This window comes from Calonectris borealis, chromosome Z (assembly GCF_964195595.1).
Source record: "Calonectris borealis chromosome Z, bCalBor7.hap1.2, whole genome shotgun sequence".
Taxonomy (NCBI): Eukaryota; Metazoa; Chordata; class Aves; order Procellariiformes; family Procellariidae; genus Calonectris; species Calonectris borealis.
This window is the reverse complement of record NC_134352.1, coordinates 81,249,475-81,266,874: the sequence shown is the minus strand read 5'-3', so window position 1 is coordinate 81,266,874 and position 17,400 is coordinate 81,249,475. Positions and strand designations below refer to the sequence as shown.

Here is a 17,400-nt window from a genome sequence, read left to right as displayed (position 1 = left end):
AAGCTGTGACCCAAAATCTTTAATTATCAAAAAACTCCACCTGTTTTTACTTACATGGGACAGGGTTATCTCTTGTTATGTTTATCTCAACTCAGCAGTTATATCTGCATGTACATTCTTTGAGCAGCCTTGGAAGAAGCTTCAGCGAGGCTGAAGTGATAGGGGGCTCAGCTGGTGGGTGTACATTCAGGTTCCTAGATAGGACTGTACAACCTGTGCTGATGTCTCTATTTTTAAATATCAATACCTGAGCTAAGTAGTTTAAAGCTAAATCAATTATGTCCATAAATCTTTTCAATCTAGTTGCCTGGAAAAAAAATGGAGGATTCGTTTATGAAACAAATCGTCCAAAAAGCCACGTCCAGGCACATGAAGGATAAAAAAGTGCCTGGGAACAGCTAGCATGGATTTACCAAGGGCAAATCATGCTGACATACAATGACAAGCTGACTGACTTCTGTGATTGCCTTCAGAGGACTCATTCGGTGGATGAGAAAAGCAGATTATGTTTACCTTGACTTTAACAAGACTTTCAACTCAGTCTCTCATGGTGTCCTTGTAGCCAAATAAGTGAGATATGGTTTGGATGGATAGACTACAAGGTAGATGGGAATTAGCTGGAGCACCAAGCTCAAAGGGTTGTGATGAGCAGTACAAAGTCCAGCTAACAGCGAATTACTAGTAGCATTCCTCAGAGGTCAATTGCAAGGCAGTATTTTGAGTATCTTTAATAACAACTGAATGCTGGAACAGAAGGCACCTTCATGAGTGGTACCTAATTGAGTGGTGTGGTTGATACAGTGGCAGGTAGGGTATACATACAGAGGAGACATTGCCAGTCTGGAGAAATGGTCTGACAGGAACGGCAGGAAACTCAGCAAAAGCACCTGGGATGGACAACGTCATGCAGCAGTACCAGTTGGGCACTACTGGAGAGAAAATAGCTTTGTAGAAGAGGACATGGAAGTCCTGGTGGATGAGTTGACCATGAACCAACAATGTGCCCTTACAGTGAAGGTGGCCAGGTCCATCCTGGGTTGTATTAGTAAAAGTGTAGCCAGCAGGTCCAAGGAAGTGATTCTTGGACCTTTATTCAGGACTTCTGGGAATGTATCTGGAGTATTGTGTCTGTTTTGGACTCCCCAGTACAAGAAATATCTTGACATACTGGAGTGAGTTCAGCAGAAATCTCCAAGATGGTCTTGTGGATAGAGCACAAAAGGTAACAGGAGAGGCTGGGAAATCTGAGCTTGTGGATTTGTTCAGCCTGACGAACCAAAGGGGAACCATCTTGCTGTCTTCAGCCACCTAATAATCAGTAAAATGAAGTCAAAGCCAGATTTTTCTTGGAGGTGCACAGTGAAAGAATGAGAAGAACTTAAAAAAGTTTTTCAGCACAAGAAAATCTGATTAATTATGAAGTTTTTTTTTCACCATGAGAGTGGTTAAACAGTGGAACAAGTGTCCAGAGAGGCTGTGAGATGTCCTTCAAAGGTGTACAAAACTTGACTGAATATGACATGAGTAATGTGCTCTGGGTGGACTCATTACGAGCAGTAGTTTGGACTAGATGAATTACAGAGATCTCTTCCATCCTAAACCATGCTATTATTCTCTGATTTCTGTACATCTTTTAGTAGAATATATTAATTCCAGCTTGAATCATTTGTGTCAGCCATAGTAACTGCCTCTTCTCTCTGAAATGAGATCTGCATTTCTTTTTCCACATCTTTTTCTCAAAGATATCATACCTATCCTCTTATTAATATTCCTTCCATTGAGTACAACAAAACTTTACCACAGGCAGTTGTCGTTTTCTAAACCATTTAATAACACTCATTTTATTTCTAAGTGTAAAAAAATAATGGGGTGATAACATGTCCTGAATTGCTAGTGACAGTAACTGTTAAGGCTTCAAGCACTTACTGTTTTTCACCAGCTGTTGCTTTTAGTATCAGCAATTTTATTCTCCCAAACCTAGGCTTATTTATGTATTTAAGGGGAAAAAAAAAACCCAACAACCCAGCCATTAGGAAATTGTGAGCAAACTTCCTGAGAGAAATCAAATGAGTTATTGTCTGTCTTTGTCACTGTTATACCTGCATGGCTGGGTAAAGGTGTTACATTTCCACTCTGCGGTCTGAACCGTGGTGTTGCTCATCCAGGCACGCGTGGCGATCTGCACCAGTCCCAGATTTACCTACCAGCCACCGCGATTATCAGTGATAAAATACTGTTAATATTTCATCGGCCAGATTAGGTTACTCCTGAAAAGCTGTATCCTTCTTCCCCCCCTCCACCCTTAATACTCTTTATGTTTTAAGGTATTATTTATTTCCCACATAGTATTATTTATGTATTTACCGTAACTTATGTGTTATATTTCCTGTCCTTCCTTTTCAATCTTTTCTGTCTGGGAGGATGCAGAAGCAGCGGGTCACCCAGCTGCTTGTACTCCAGGTTACTACCCACCGATTTTTCCTCTAAGAATTTCTGGAAAACCTTGAGAAGAAGCAGGAGGGCAGCCTGGCTTGCGACAGCCGTGCTACACACACTGTCTTTTCACCTTCTCAGTGCCGTTTCCAGAATCCGGCCAGACTGCAGGTTTGAACTAGCTAGCTGACTGAAACACGGGAAATAAATAAATGTCAGAAACCAGCTCTAATCTACAGAGGAGCTGATGCTGAATGTCTCCCAGTACCGAAGGGACACTTTAGAGCAGTGTTTTTTCAGCATCCACATCCAAGTTTTGCTGTAAGACCAACTGTTTCTGCCAGGTATATTGGATCTGATCCCAGCAGCATTTGTTGTGCCTGTGTGTTTATGTGTGTAGAGGCGCATTCCCACGTGCCGTTAGGTAAACTGAGCTACGGCTTTATCAGTGGTGGACTGAAAAGTCTATTACTCTGGATAAGAATATAAGTTTATCGGCTGTAATCACGATTTGGGCTCCCATGGTGTATTAATACAGCATCTTTTACACATCAAAAGAATATCTGCATAATTGGATGGATACATCATGGATAGAGGAGGTTAAACAGATGCTTCTAGGAAGGAGTTTCTGCCATTCTGTTTTCTCATTCTACCCGTGAGTAGCATAATAAAGATATAATCTGTCTTCCTCCCCTCCACCATCCTTCCACCTTCACTCTTCTGCTTCTCTCTTCTTCTCTCTTCATTATATCTTTTCCTTTATGGCAATAAACAAGAACTAGCATCCCAGCCAACCTGTTTGGCTTCAGTCAAAAATTAAGATTCTAGGAAAAAATCCTACTGATTAATCCTCGAGCATCATCATTGCTTAAGTTTCTGTTACTAAAGCATCCAAGATGTCTTAGGGACGTATGTGAGAAAGTTTGGGACTATATTCAACAAAGTTAAGATTCTGCCAGCTGTTAGCTGTTACTTTGCTTACTTTTGAGTAAAAATCGAGGCCCACAGGCAGCAAATACAGAAGGGTTATCCAAAGAAACTGCCTGCCGAACGGGGAGCTTGCCAACAGGACAAGCTAACCACAGATGTACGAACAAGTTACCACGGAAACTATCCGAGTACATGTTCTTAGCCTGCAGCAAAAATGAGGTAATTTAAGCGAGGTTAGCAGGCAATAAGAGAGCTTGTTATGTCTAATTAGCTAAATGCATTCTTAGAGCTCTTCCTACCCACTGGCCATTTAAGATTTTTAGTTTTTCTCCCTCAGCACATTCATTTCTCATTGTTATCCCCTTCATATGCAGTTCTTCAGACTCAATATTTTATTACGCATTGTCCACGCTGGCAGATCACATCACATGATGGAGCTAAGCGAATGCTCCTTATGCAGCTGTCATTCCCGTTTTAAGAGTCCGACATCATGGGCCTCTCTCTTTCAGTGTTCCTGTGACCAAGAAAAGACTCTTTGTTCATCCATGAGCTCTCCTTTCAGCATATTAGAAAGGAGCTGAAAAGGAAGACTCCAGTGAAGCTCCCATGAATTTTTTCAGTCAATTCATATTCTGCAAAAGTATAATATTTTGCCTGAACTAATATTGACATGGGGAAGATCAATGTCATTAGTTTAATAAAGATACGGTGGAAGTATTTCCCGTAATGAGATTGATTGACAAACCTTCCCAACAAACTTCAAAATTACTAAACCCTCAAAACATGTTCCAGGAAAAAAAACCAACAGCTCACCACTTCCATTTTCTGATATATCATCCCCCTCTCATTGCATTGAGTAACTTTTCCTTTGAAAAGAAACCCAAATAATAGGTGGAAAGGTGAAACATTGTTCTGTAAATTGTGCATAATGCACTTAGATACCTCATATATTTCAACACTTGTTTAATTCAACAAGTGACTTCTGAAAATATTAAATTATTCCACTGCAGTCCAAATCTCTAGAAATCCATTATAAATTCTTCTTCTGCCTCCCTTCTGTCGAATACCCACTTCAGCAGCCTGGACAGAATCCCTGAATCCCAGCAGATGACAATTGCATGGAGATGAAGGGAGAAGGAAGAGATTTGTTGCAATTTTCTTTTCACTGCCAGGAACTTAGCACGGTGTTCTCTGTCTGCCTGCAAGCTGTGTCTGGGAGTATGTTTAGATGTGAAAACTGTACACCAGAATAGATGTGTATTCCATTCCACGTAGTGGGAAGCAGTATGTGGTGTCAGGACACACAACACTATTTACTGCATTTGGAACATTTTTGTGACCTTTTTATTCCAGTGTTGGAAACTCATATTCAGCTTAAGCATAAAGGGAACTTTCAGAGCTTAATTCCAGTAGCCTGTTCATATGTCTAAAAATGACACATTTAACTGAACACAAGCTTTGGGTACCTTGGCTCAAAAGATTATTTCAGTTCTGTGAATCACCAGTATTTTTGTTTGGTTGTGTGGGGTTGTTTTACTTCATTTACAGTTCTCCTTTGTGACTATATGTACAAACACACACAAACAAATATACAGTTTTTTCTGCCTCTTCCTTGTTTTCTATTTAGCTCTCCAGATTTCTTTGTGATTTCCTTCAAATTTCTTGAATCACATTTCCCAATTTTCAGCAGATAACTGTGGAAAATAGCCCACTGAAAGCAGCGTCCTGCTCTGCCCTCCTCCTTGACTCCTGCCCTGTTTTCTTCTCATGTCAGTGGAGTGTTTTCAGGACAGAATATTGCTGTTAGAGGCCGTGTTACTCCCATCTTCAAAGTAACATAATGACAGAGAGATTTGCATAGGTTACCAGGTATTAAGTGGATTTACTCAGTAGCCAGTCTGCTTAGTGCCTGAGTCCTACTGAAGAACAGAATTCAACTGACTAGTGGAATTTGAATGTTTAACACATAAATGAAAATAGCCTACAACAGTCTATAGATAGATAAAAGATATGGGGGCTGGCTGTACTGGACTGATAGTTAACTTGTGCTCACAAAGCAATAGAAATCACTTGCAGCGTTAAAGTAAGAGTTCAACACTACTAACTTTCTATTTGCTTAAAAAAAAGTCTAAGAGGTACATTTGCAGCTTCTTTTACATGTAAATTTTTTAATAACCATCTGTTGCTAGCAGATGATAATTGATTTTTTTGTTGTTGCTTACAAAAAATTGAAAATATTTTCCGTTCTTGTGAACTTAAAACTGCAATTCCTAGATTTTTTCCCTACAAAAACCTGGTCTCCTACTGTGGATGTTCCAAGCTGAACTGATGTAGAAACGTCTGCTTTTTGCAATCGTCTTATGGCCATCTATGTCTTCAGCTGAGCGTTGCAATCAAAGTACCTTTAAAGATGATGGACAATTTAGAAAATTGTCAGATCTTTGAAAAATGCTTTGAGCAATTGACCCGTACTTGTTCATCTTGAAGACTGATGCTAAAGATTTAACACTTCCACATTCTCTTCAAATTAGACCCAGAGCTACTGCTGACTGATGCAAGATCATGTGGCTTTGAGTATCCAATTCAGTCAGATCCTGAGGCCATCTTTCTGATGTTTTAACCCATTCATCAGTCTTGCTTTTGACAAGATAAAGCCAAAAGACTACAGTCTGTAGTAGAGAAGAACAACTTCAGAGTCTAACCTGCAGACAGCATCCTGATTCCATGTGATTTTTACATGAAATGAGAAGTTGATTTAATTATTTAGCATTACATCTGTGAAATAATGAAGTAACATTATCACAAGTTGGAAACAATAGACCTAGGAGCCTCATGTGTTTTGCTTGCTGTGCAACTAGGCAACTGCATGGAGAATGTTTCTCTTTACTCAAAACATTTGCCCAAAGTAGGAATGAAATTACCTGGAGGCATAGCTCCTGTATTACAAGGGTACTGTGGATCCAAAGTGTGGAAAGAGGAAATCCAAAAGGGAGAGAAAGACTAGGCAGAAATCAGTGCTAAGCAGTGATCTCCATCATGAAAGGTGTTAAAAAGCTCCAGAAATTATTCAAGAATGAATTAGCATTGGATCTAGAATTTTTTCTTATGAAAAAGCATGAGACGTATTTAATGAAATAGTTAGTAATAGCTTAGAGTTTTCACATAAGAGTGTAGCAATGACCATAGCAGGTCACAGAAAACGTCAGTTAATCTAACAGTGGTCAATAGTGAAGAGCATAAGAACAAGTGTTTGGTGATGCTTCATCAGATTACTTTCCCAGGCCCCAACAGTTTGCAGTTCTCTGTGATCAAATGAGAGGATGATTCTTCCTGGCTCAGAACGGAGAGTTTAAGCTGTGTTTTATGTCCCGCCTTAATAACTAACCAGGTGAAAAGTGCATAATTTGGGACAGATGAATCTCTCTGGTTTTGTCTAGAAATGTAATTTTTCTCACGACTATTATATAGTTTTCCTTTAAAAAATGAGCAAATTAGTTTTACCGTCCCACATTCTCCATCCTCCATCCCCTAGAAATAAGACACAAAGCTCACCACAGAAGCCCCACACAATCCTATTATTTTCTGCATTGCTAAAACCGCATTTTCCTTCCTGTCTAAATGCAAAGGCCAGGTTACGAGGGGAAGGGAAAGAATATCTGAGCCTCTGTAATGCAAGTGTCTTCAGAGGTTGGAACAACCGAGGACGTGAGATGTGTAGTACTGTGCCATGTGCTATTTCCATGACATCCAGTCTGTCAGGGCATAAGTTCACACAGCAAGACCACATCTTCTCCTTGTCCCAGTCTGCTAATGCTGTCTGATCCCATGATCCCATTCTGGTCACCAATAATTCTTAAGTGTGAAACCAGTAAAAAGTATTACAGAGTGGCAAGGCAGGAAGGAAAACATGGAAAACTCTTATAAGACACCAGCTCTCACGTAACTCTGGGGAGGGAGAAAGAGGAACAGAACTAATTGCAATACCCTCACAATAATGATTAATTGTATGGTAGTTTTTATCTCATCTAGCCTTGTAATCTAGAAAGCCCGCAAAGCTGAGCCTGCAGAATTGCCTGCCATGAAGTTGGTGTGAGGTTTCTCCAACTAATTACTTCTGAAGACTTCCAAATGAATTTAAGAGTAATGGTGTTGACACGAAATTCTCCTCCCGCGTTTCTGCAGCATGTTACTCATTTACTGCTCAGGTTACTGAAAAGAGGTGTCTGCTTCCCTATGGATTGAGGAAAAAAATAAGGCGCACGTTTGGTTGAATGGAAAATGCTGGTTTGTGTCTGCAGAAGCTAGTTGTGAATTCTAGTGGAATCTTGGCCAAATCAAATTGGTAACTGCAGTGTATACATTTGCAAATGTGATCATACATAAAGGTTAAAATGTTTATGTTTGCAGAAGGAAAAGTTTCAACACTATAATTTAAAAAAGTAATTCACTTTAAAATTCATTTAAAATTCTGAAACAAAACAGAATGTTTGTGTTGAGGGAGATGGAAACTGGAGATTTTAACACCAAGGATTTTCGTTTTACTTTTGCATTTTACTGTGCATTTGTTTAGACTTGAAACATAGTCATATTGAATGTCTGGCCATAGAGAGGAAACACTGGTTACTCGTAAAGCCTAGTCTTCAACATTTCTTTCAGCCTGAATTGATTTCCACTTGATCTTGTTTTTTTCCCCTCCTTTCAGGGATGTCATTGCACGGTGGCAAGAATAAGATAGGCAGTTTATAAATGTAAATATCTGAAGAAAGAGAAGGGTAAAAGGGCTGGGAACATTTTTTTTTCTCCTTTTTAAGAAATATTATATGACAAATATTATGTGAACAAATAACAACAGTGCTGCTTGTCTTAAAAAGACACAAAGATTGATTTTTCTGTTTTATCTGGTTCTGCTCAGGTTTTCAACCGCAGCCACTGCTGTAATACCCAAGTATTTGAGCTTTGACCTGAACAATAGCATTTCACACTTGGAAAGATCCTTATACCAGCCTGTAGAAAGTCTCTGCCACCATGCCTGTTGATACAACACTTGTCCAAGGAAAAAATGAATAACTGTCAAAAATGACATAGGTATAATAGATCTGTTTTTGGGTTAGTGGATTGGGTTTCATGTTTCTCAAAACAGGAATCAAATGCTTACAGTGAAAGCTTTTGGCTCTAGGAAAGGCAGGTGGCAATGTAGGAACGCTCAGCTCAGCCTTCGCTGGACCCAGACCCATCTATAAAAATACAGAGCTTGTCCCTCTCCAGATTCCCGGGTAGGTCCCTGACACTTGTCAGTGCTGGGTGGCCAGGGACCACCCAATTTCTTCCTGGTACCTTAGACACAGAGTGATGAACTGAGACTAGTGAAAATTGGTCAGTCCTGGTTGTTGTTCATCATTCATGAGAAATCTCGCAGGTGGTGTGCAGGAGTGCCTTTGGCATAAACTCAGCGGTCAGTGCTGGGATTAATAAAATTATCATTCATGTCAGATAGGCAATACCCCTTTTTTGCTTTTTGTTGTCCAGGATGGCATTCACTTTCTAGACCCATGAGATGATTTTTCTCTTTTTCTCTTGGCAAATTTGCTTATTGGAGACCTAGGAAATGGTCAATGCCTTTGATCTCTCCAGCTTTTTCCTGTGGCATATTATAGGTTTGCACCTGTACCAAAAGCTTATGATGTTTGTTCTGATATGCTGAGAGAATGGACTGTGATGGGAAGGGATGTGAACGTTTGTGTGGAATCTTCTGGATTGCCTGCCTGTCTCTAAACTAATATTCAGGTGCTAATACACAACCTGGCATCTGGGTGCTTGTTTTCTGCAATGGGGCCTGTCGGGAAACAGAAAAAAATCCACCAGAGAAGAAGGGAAGAGATGTGGATCTTTCCTAGACATCATTCAGAGCACTCATGGCTTTTCCTCTTATTATTTGCTGTGGTACAAACAAGGCTGCTCAAGATGCTGCAGCCCTCCCCCTATGTTCTTAAATAGGTATCTTTTGTTTACAGCTCACATAAATTATTGCCTGTCAAAAATACAGAGCTTGATCAAAAACCACTGGAATTCCTCCTATTAGCTTCAGTGGGATTTAGATGAGCACTCTTTTGAGCAACATGTGTCCCCTTCTGCCTCTGATTAGCGATCAAGACCTCATGTCTTCAGCAAAAAAAATTCACAGAACGAAGCTTTTGGATCTATAATTATCATGCTGTTTCCCATTGCAAAGTTAATGAGGATTGCCAGAGTGGAAGTCTGTAACAAAAATTTAGGAGAATCTTGCAACCCTTAGCACTCCATCTGCAGCCTCCAGACCTCTCCATGGCAACCTGGAGGTCTAAATCACAGAAGGGAAAGCTGCAAAAGCCATTTCAAGTAGACCATGCTGTTGCAGAGATGAGATGCACAAGTGGAAATGCATTGCTTTCCTGCATGAAGGCCACCACTGGCTCACCCAAGGTGATGTGGACTCTGCTAATACGATCTCGGTCAATGAAATCTACTTTGGGATGCTTCTGTTGCTGCCTTGACTAAGGGAGAGACAAAGCTGAACATAAAACAGTCTGATCCCGATGGGGATTTGCCAGCTAATGACAGTCCAAGGGCAGAGGTAGATTATTGATCTGTTTAGTTCCTTTGCATTTTCCTTCTCAGATCCAGATATTTTTATGTTCTGCCTATCGGGGCCAATGATTGCCATTGCCTCCCCACCCACCATCCAGCCCGGGTGGCTTTGTGCTCTCCTTTTGGTTGTGCAGGAGCTGACCTTAGTGGGGAAGTGGCTGTCTTAAAGATGGCAGCTCATCCATCACGGCTTTCACAGGCTGTCAGCATTGCATTTAATCTCACTTGTAATTTTCCAAGGGATGTTTGCAAAAGCCACAAACAGAATCTTAATGTTATAAAATGCGGTTTGTAGCCAGTGAATACTTCTGTATGAAGCTGTGCTGCGGTCCAGCTGCCCTGAACTATCCAGAGGTGAAAAACTCCCAAATTCAGCCTACAGTCCCATGTGCTGTCCGCAGTCCACGTGCTGTTGTAACTGGTATATCTTCCCCCTCAACTCGCATGTGCCCAAATGGGCACTCAGAACCGTGCGCTTTGCAAGGAAGACGTGAACAGACCGTTTTCCTGGGGCTCACGCATCACGTTCATGAGGCTTCGTCGCCCATTTTATGGGGGATCTTGCTCTTTGGTTATACTGCAAGCTTCATGCTCTGCTTCTGTAAGTCCTGATCCAAATCTGGCCCAGACAATCTCAGTTTTTAAAGTTTGGATCAAACTCAGGAAGCTTCTGCCAGCTCCTAAACTTCATTTTTCATTATTTTCACTACACCAGTCTTCCTCCTTCATTCCCTTCTTAAGGTTTACCAGCAAAGAAACAAGCTAAATTGGAATCAATATAACCAGAATTATATTCTGGGAAACAATGCCAGATTCAATCACAGAGGGTTACTCTAAAGATGAGATATAAAGCTCTGCTTCCCAGATATATATTCGATAGAATGACCTCGCTCCCTGACCCGTCTGTCCGTGTCACGCTGACAGATCATATCTTCCGCTGATACAGACCCGCGGAAGCTGCAATTTGTCAACAAGTCCCTGAGCTGTGCAGATCTGGGATGGATTTCTATGATATAGTTTCTCTCCTGGCAATAAGATGGGAACAAGGTAAATCCCTGGAATTATGTGGGCGTCAGTGACCTCATCAAAGGCTTTATCCCTTGTTTCTCATTCCATAGGTGTCTAGCCTCTTGACCGAATTATGAACCGAAAGAAAAATGTCTATTTTTCCTCTAGACATCTCTCTATATTTACAGTGTCTTCAGCAAACAGATTAATTAAATTACTATAGCTGTATTTTCATTGGTGCTCGAAGCAGTAGTGGTAATTATGACAGCATTGCATTTCAGAGAAATCTGTTTTCAGCCTTGAAGCTGAAAAACTTCAACTAAACTTCCTGAAATTGTTTGTGCCAGGTGTCCTCCTCATGCTGAATTAGTTCATAAAATTGCACCAAAGCAGTTAATCAGTTCCTGAGGGCAAAATTTAAGAAAAATGCCATGCTTTGAAATGAACCATTGCCATTAATAACTTTCATGCTGTCTCTGTAATTTGGTAGGAAACTGGAGTCCAAAACCAAACTTTTGTTGCTTTTTATAGAAATCCAGCCAAATTTGGCTAAGTTACAAGCCTCCAGCCACACAGAGACTGGGAGGAAGTTTTTCTGCACAATTTATTTCTCCTGAGTATTCTCCAGTTCTCACAGCTCTTAGCAGTCTTGTTTCATTACGGAGCATAGCATGTCTTCCCCGCAGTTGTTATTCCTTGCAGGTGGGAGAAAGCATAGTTTTGATCCTAGAAAAGACAAAAAAAAGAAAAAAACAAGAGTGGAATGAAGGAAGTATTAGATGGGCAAAGACTAGAAAACCAGAAAGCAAGGGGAAGGGCAATTTTTTATATTTGAGTATTGCTGTGTTTGCATCCTAATTATATTTACAGCCTTACCATTCTCTAACATAAGGATGTTTCAATTTATGTGCCTTTTTTTTCCTTTTAGGTAATGAATGTATAAAATCTTCACTGAAACTGCAGCTCTGTGTAATCGTTTGCTCAGAACTGCAGTCTTTAACAAAATAAAACAAAAAAACCTCCTACAGCTCAAGCAAGGCATAGAAAGGAAAAAAATGATTATAAAGTCCAAAATAGACCAAAATAGTCTTCTATCCAGACAATCAATTTCTCAATGGTGCCCAATAGACATATTGAATCACGCATTTTGCTTACACAGCTGCCCAGAGAAAAACAAGGACCATATTGCTACCCATCTCCTTTTGCTAAAGGTTGGCAATTATAACAGTTGGAAAGCGGTAACAATCTTTCATTGTGTCAGTGAGTATTATTCAGGTTGGCATACAACCTCCCTGCTTACCCTTAGAATATTCTTAATTAAATTAAGATTATACCTGTGACATAGAGGAGTGATCCTACTAATGTTACAAAGTTTGTGACTCAATGCAAAGGTGACGGAGAGGAATTCTGTGGTCTGTGTTTTGTGGGTACAGGTTCAGTGCAGATTTACCTCCAGGCTGGAAGGAACTGATTTTCTGTTTCATCCAAAATCCTGTTTCTCACTGTGTCCAGCTTTACAGATAGGTGCAAAAAATGCATGGTGATGTCATAATTTTATCATAAAGGACATTTTCCTCACGGTAGGTATGAAAGAGTTTGTTTGTATCTTGAAACATCAGGGTTTATTTCCCTAATAAATATAAATGGCACCTTTGGGTGCATGAAGGTAGAAATAAGAAAAAAAACCCCAAGACTAGTGTTGTGGTAGACAGTAGCAATTGAGACTTTTCATAGCCTATTATGTAGCCTTTCACAAGGCTCTCTCAGTACTTTTTTTGCCTTTTTATCCAGATGGTTGGAAAGTTACTTGAATAAATCATGATATCCAAATACAAATAAAAACAAAGGCTGGTATTTCTGACCTAGAATTTGAATATACACCATACATTTCATTCATACAGTTCATTCATTCAGTTTTGTGTTCAAATACTGAAAAGAAAGGCTAGTCTACCAGCTGGAAAGCTAGCTTAACATTTAGAAGCTCAGAGGGTTTGCTCCTTGTTTTGCTGCAGACTTACTACGTTACTGGATGAGCTCCCAAAGTGCAAAAAATACCTTAAATGGTAGGCAGTGGTACTTCTTCTGATAAGCATTTAAATTCTATTTAAACCACACGTTAATCAGCATGCTGAGCACCCTTCCATTTAGCAGGCTGGCAGGTCAAATGCCAAGAGGTAGCCAATATGGAAAGTTTAGGGATAAGATCCCTGTTTCAAAATTCAGGCAAATTAAAAAAGAGCTCCCTTGATTCCCTCTAGATTCATGGTGATTCCTCCCCTTACAGTTCCTCAAAATACAAAGACACATTTCGTCCATGCTCTCTGAGAACAGTAAGTACATGAGGCCACTTAGGGAAGATGAGCTGAAAAACAAATAGATTTTGGATCTTTGTACAGCTCAGGCATGAGCTAAGTGATAGGATTACAGGCCTGCCAAGACCAAAACACTTAAAGGCGTGCTCAGAAATTAATGTGACTGAAAAATCTTAAGGTATGAAAGCTGGTGTGCTTAAAGAGTCAAGTTGCCTCCAGGATTAGGTTAATGCTGAACAGGGATTTTCTAGGACCTTAATTCTATGTAAGTCTTTTTGGCCATCTGTTCCAGTCTGTGGGATAAAGGTACCAGCACTATCAAACTGTACGGGATTACTGCACTAAAGAGAGGAAATGCATGGAAAAATTGATGCATCAGAATTAGGGAAATAATATACCTGAGCACAGGAATATCGCTCTGTTCAAACATCTCATGGATTCAGTCTGACCCTTTCACTTTGAATCTTCTCTGTGGGGTACTGTTAGAATACTTTCCTGTAAAATTAAAGGTCGGTGATTTGCAGTATCCAAAAAGTCAGATTACATATACTGTAATGTTTTCGTGTTGATTCGTGCTCTGTGCATTAGGCAATATTTATGGACTTTTCTTTTCCTTCTAGGTCTCGACTGAAGAAGGAATGAGCTTAGCCAGAGAATACTCCTGCTCCTTTTTTGAGACTTCAGCTGCTCTCCGCTTCTACATTGATGATGTCTTTCATGGACTAGTGAGGGAAATCCGAAGAAAAGAGTCCTCACTGCCCATGGTAGAGAAGAAGATGAAGAGGAAGGATAGTCTGTGGCGAAAGCTGAAAGGATCCCTGAAGAAAAAAAAGGAAAGTACAACCTGATGGTGATTCCCCATGAGCCACCCATCAGGAGCTGACCACAGTAACCTGTAACAGTTCAAAAAGGCAGCATTGACACAGCATCTTCCAGACCAGGTCCTGGAGTTCCTTCCTTTCAGCCCTCATGCAGAAGTAGCTCCTTGAAGGCCCAATTCATGGTTGCCCTATGGCTCCTCTGTATTATAGATAAAGTCACTTATCATACCCTCTCATCCCTTCTCTGCAAATCTGAGTGGAGAAAATACTGTGTTTTTTTCCCTATGGTCCCTGGCTGGTCTTCAAATGCTAGGAGTTAAGCCAGCATCCAAGGCAGAACCAGCTTCCACCAGCTCTAGGGCAAGGGTGCACTTATTGCCTCCTCTCTACATGCATGGATCATTTCACCATCCCAGGAATGAATAACATTGATTTCAATGGACATTTTGCCTGTTTAAGGACTTTAGGATTTGACCTTCAGCTTGGCATTCACATGTAGGTTTAGGGTTAGACTGTGCTCAGCCCGCGTGCGCGTGTCTGTGTGAATGTGTGTGTGTGAACCAGGCCCAAAGGGAATGCTTGGAGGCTCCAGATTTTGACCCTATAGAACCCCATCCTCATTGTGTCCTTTCCATTTAGCAGGAAGGGTCGGCAAGCATAGCACAAGTCATGCACCAGCCATCCAGAGGCTGCAGGGCTTCTGCTCTCTCTTGCTGCTCATTACTCACCAGGACGCGCTACCAGAGGTGCGGTGTCCTACAGACATACAATTCATTGACCACGCTCCTGCGTCCCACCAAGGAGCGCACAAAGGCACAGTCCGTCTGACGCTTCCCAGAGCCCTCCCTAGAGCAGTGCAGCTCTGTCCCACCGTGTAATAACATCTGCGATGTAGAATTCAGCCCTCGACTTGCTAGAGAATTGCATCAGGTCAGTCACCATCTTTCACAGTCCTTGACCATCCAAGTGAATCAGTTGATCGATCAGTTGGACAGGTCTTTTAAATATTCCTTTTTAAAGCTGGTGTGAAGTAAAGTACAGTCTCATCAACTTTTTTTCTTCCCCAGACTTCTTTTACTATTGACTTTTATTTATAAATTTTACAATTAAAACATGTATACATTTTGTCAAAAAATAAAGATTGTGATTTCCATGAAACCATACTAATAGTCAGTGTCATTTGTGTCTGTCTTGGAGTGATAACTGATATCATTAGAAAAATATGTATGTTCGTTAGTACATATTCATTTTTTCACTTTTCTGACTATTTTGCAGGGTTTGAACTAATTATATTTTGGATGATCTGGGGGGCAGTTGATTTGTTTTGCTCTGTTAAATTTGAAAAGGTTATGGTTTCATGAAGAATTTCAGTTCATTAAAATTTGGTGGTTTGTTCTCCACTTCCTCTTCCTTTCAAGAAAATCCAGTGATAGTTTTTGACTTGTCAAAAATTCCCCATCAAAACTACTACTTTACTGTATATAGTTAGATAATATGTGGCTAAATTTCTATTTCAGAAAGATTATTTCAGAGGAATTTAAACACATACATGCATTCAAGGTGAATTTTCTGTTTCCTGCCTCCAAATGCTGAAGTCTGCATTTATACTATTGTAATTACTATTATTATTTTACCTGTATTGCCACAGAGATTTTAGGTCAAGCATCCCAGAGACAAAGAGATGTGCTTGTCCAAAGAGTTTATGAGCTAAGTATTGATGGAGAGACAACAGGAGGCTGCATTGAACAGATGGCAGCTATGAGACAATAAATAACAAGGGGAAACATCTGTGACTGTTCCAATAGCGCACACTGCATAGAGGAGGATGAAACAGTCGTTCCACGTGTAAGAGACCATAGAAATTAGCATTCTGAGAAACCTTGAGGGATGCTCATTGGACTTTTTCAGGCAGATGCCTAAGCTTCGAGTCAATTGAAAATGATTTAGTATTGGTTATTATGTCATTTCACCCACCCTGCTGAGGGACATATTATATCAACACTGGCTTGGCTTCATAGTTTTAGGGGTACCTTGTTTCTGGTCAGTTTGCAATACAGAAAAGGTTGTAGAAGGCGGCATAGATACAATCTAAGATTAAGCCTTAAATGGATTCGTAAATTAAACATGCCCATTCTCTGACATCAAGGTCATCTGGCATGGAGCAACATCTTTCCATACTATTAAACTCTCTTAGCCTTCACAGCAGGGTTACCACACACAAGCTGCTGTTGGAAGTGGTCCCCTGCACTATGCTAGACTCTGCACCATGCTCAGCAACTGGTTACAAAAGTGCTAGCCTGACATGGTCTGAAACCAAGCTAAGGATCATTTTAACAATTAAACCGTATATAGATGTGCTCGGGTGCCTGCCTGCGTATGTTCAAATTACTAGCACAAGCACAGCTTACATAGTCATATTTTTAGGTGTACCAAGCCCATGAAAAATCCAGGTTCTGAGTGTCTCCACAACCAGCCCATACATGCAACATTTTGAAAGGTATTTGGTACAAGGTTAGTCTCTTCAAGAAGAATGAGACATCATACCCTCTGAGGATCTTCTGCTACATCCTCCATGAACAACTTCAGGCATCTGAATATGTATTTATCTTCTCCACTTGGATCATATAATAAAACTTCAGCATGACATCTAGTCTTTAAGAGTCCCTCTTTGGTTAATAAGGAAAGAGAGGTTCTTCTGGTTGGTAATTTGTCCTGTCCAGCTTGGATGGTTAGCATAAAATGACTCAACCCCTGAAATGGTTGCCTCTTTCCGGTCACTATATGTTGCTCCATAAAGAGCAGCTTGGTCTCCAAGCCTAACTTTTTGATGGCTAAATTTAGGTCTGATAAACCCCATCTTTAATGATTTGTCCATCCAATATCTATGGCAGAGAATGGTGCTGTAAATGCTTGGCATTGAATCTTGTCTTTGAAACACCTGACCATCCCTTATTTTTAAAATGGGAAAGTCATTCTGATTTACCATCACCCAATTCCTCAATAATCTATACTGCTTAACCTCAGTTAATTGAGCAGAGCTGATGGAGGTTAGAGTCAGTGAAGATAACATAAGTCATAACTGCACAAGAGGCTGGGTGCAGCTGCTTTACCTAATTAATAATTACGATTCCATCACAGAAGATTGTATTTAGCTGTCAAGCCTAGCTGACAGAATAAAAAAACAGTGGCTCTGTATCTAAAGACTTTTCCATCTCTGACTAGTCTCTCATCTAATCATGTCTGGAAGATTTGAAGAAGGAAACTGATCACCT

The 17,400-nt window shown here is 40.4% G+C and overlaps 1 protein-coding gene across 1 annotated transcript in view; it reads left to right on the top strand.

Annotated features, from left to right (window-relative positions):
* LOC142075383 (GTP-binding protein Rit2) overlaps positions 1 to 15,288 on the top strand; it is a 175,722-nt gene extending 160,434 nt beyond the window's left edge. The window contains exon 5 of the mRNA XM_075136612.1: positions 13,928 to 15,288. Within this exon, the coding sequence (XP_074992713.1) occupies positions 13,928 to 14,155 (228 nt within the window). The 3' untranslated portion in view covers positions 14,156 to 15,288. The remainder of the gene's footprint in view (positions 1 to 13,927) is intronic.
* Positions 15,289 to 17,400: the final 2,112 nt, after the last annotated feature.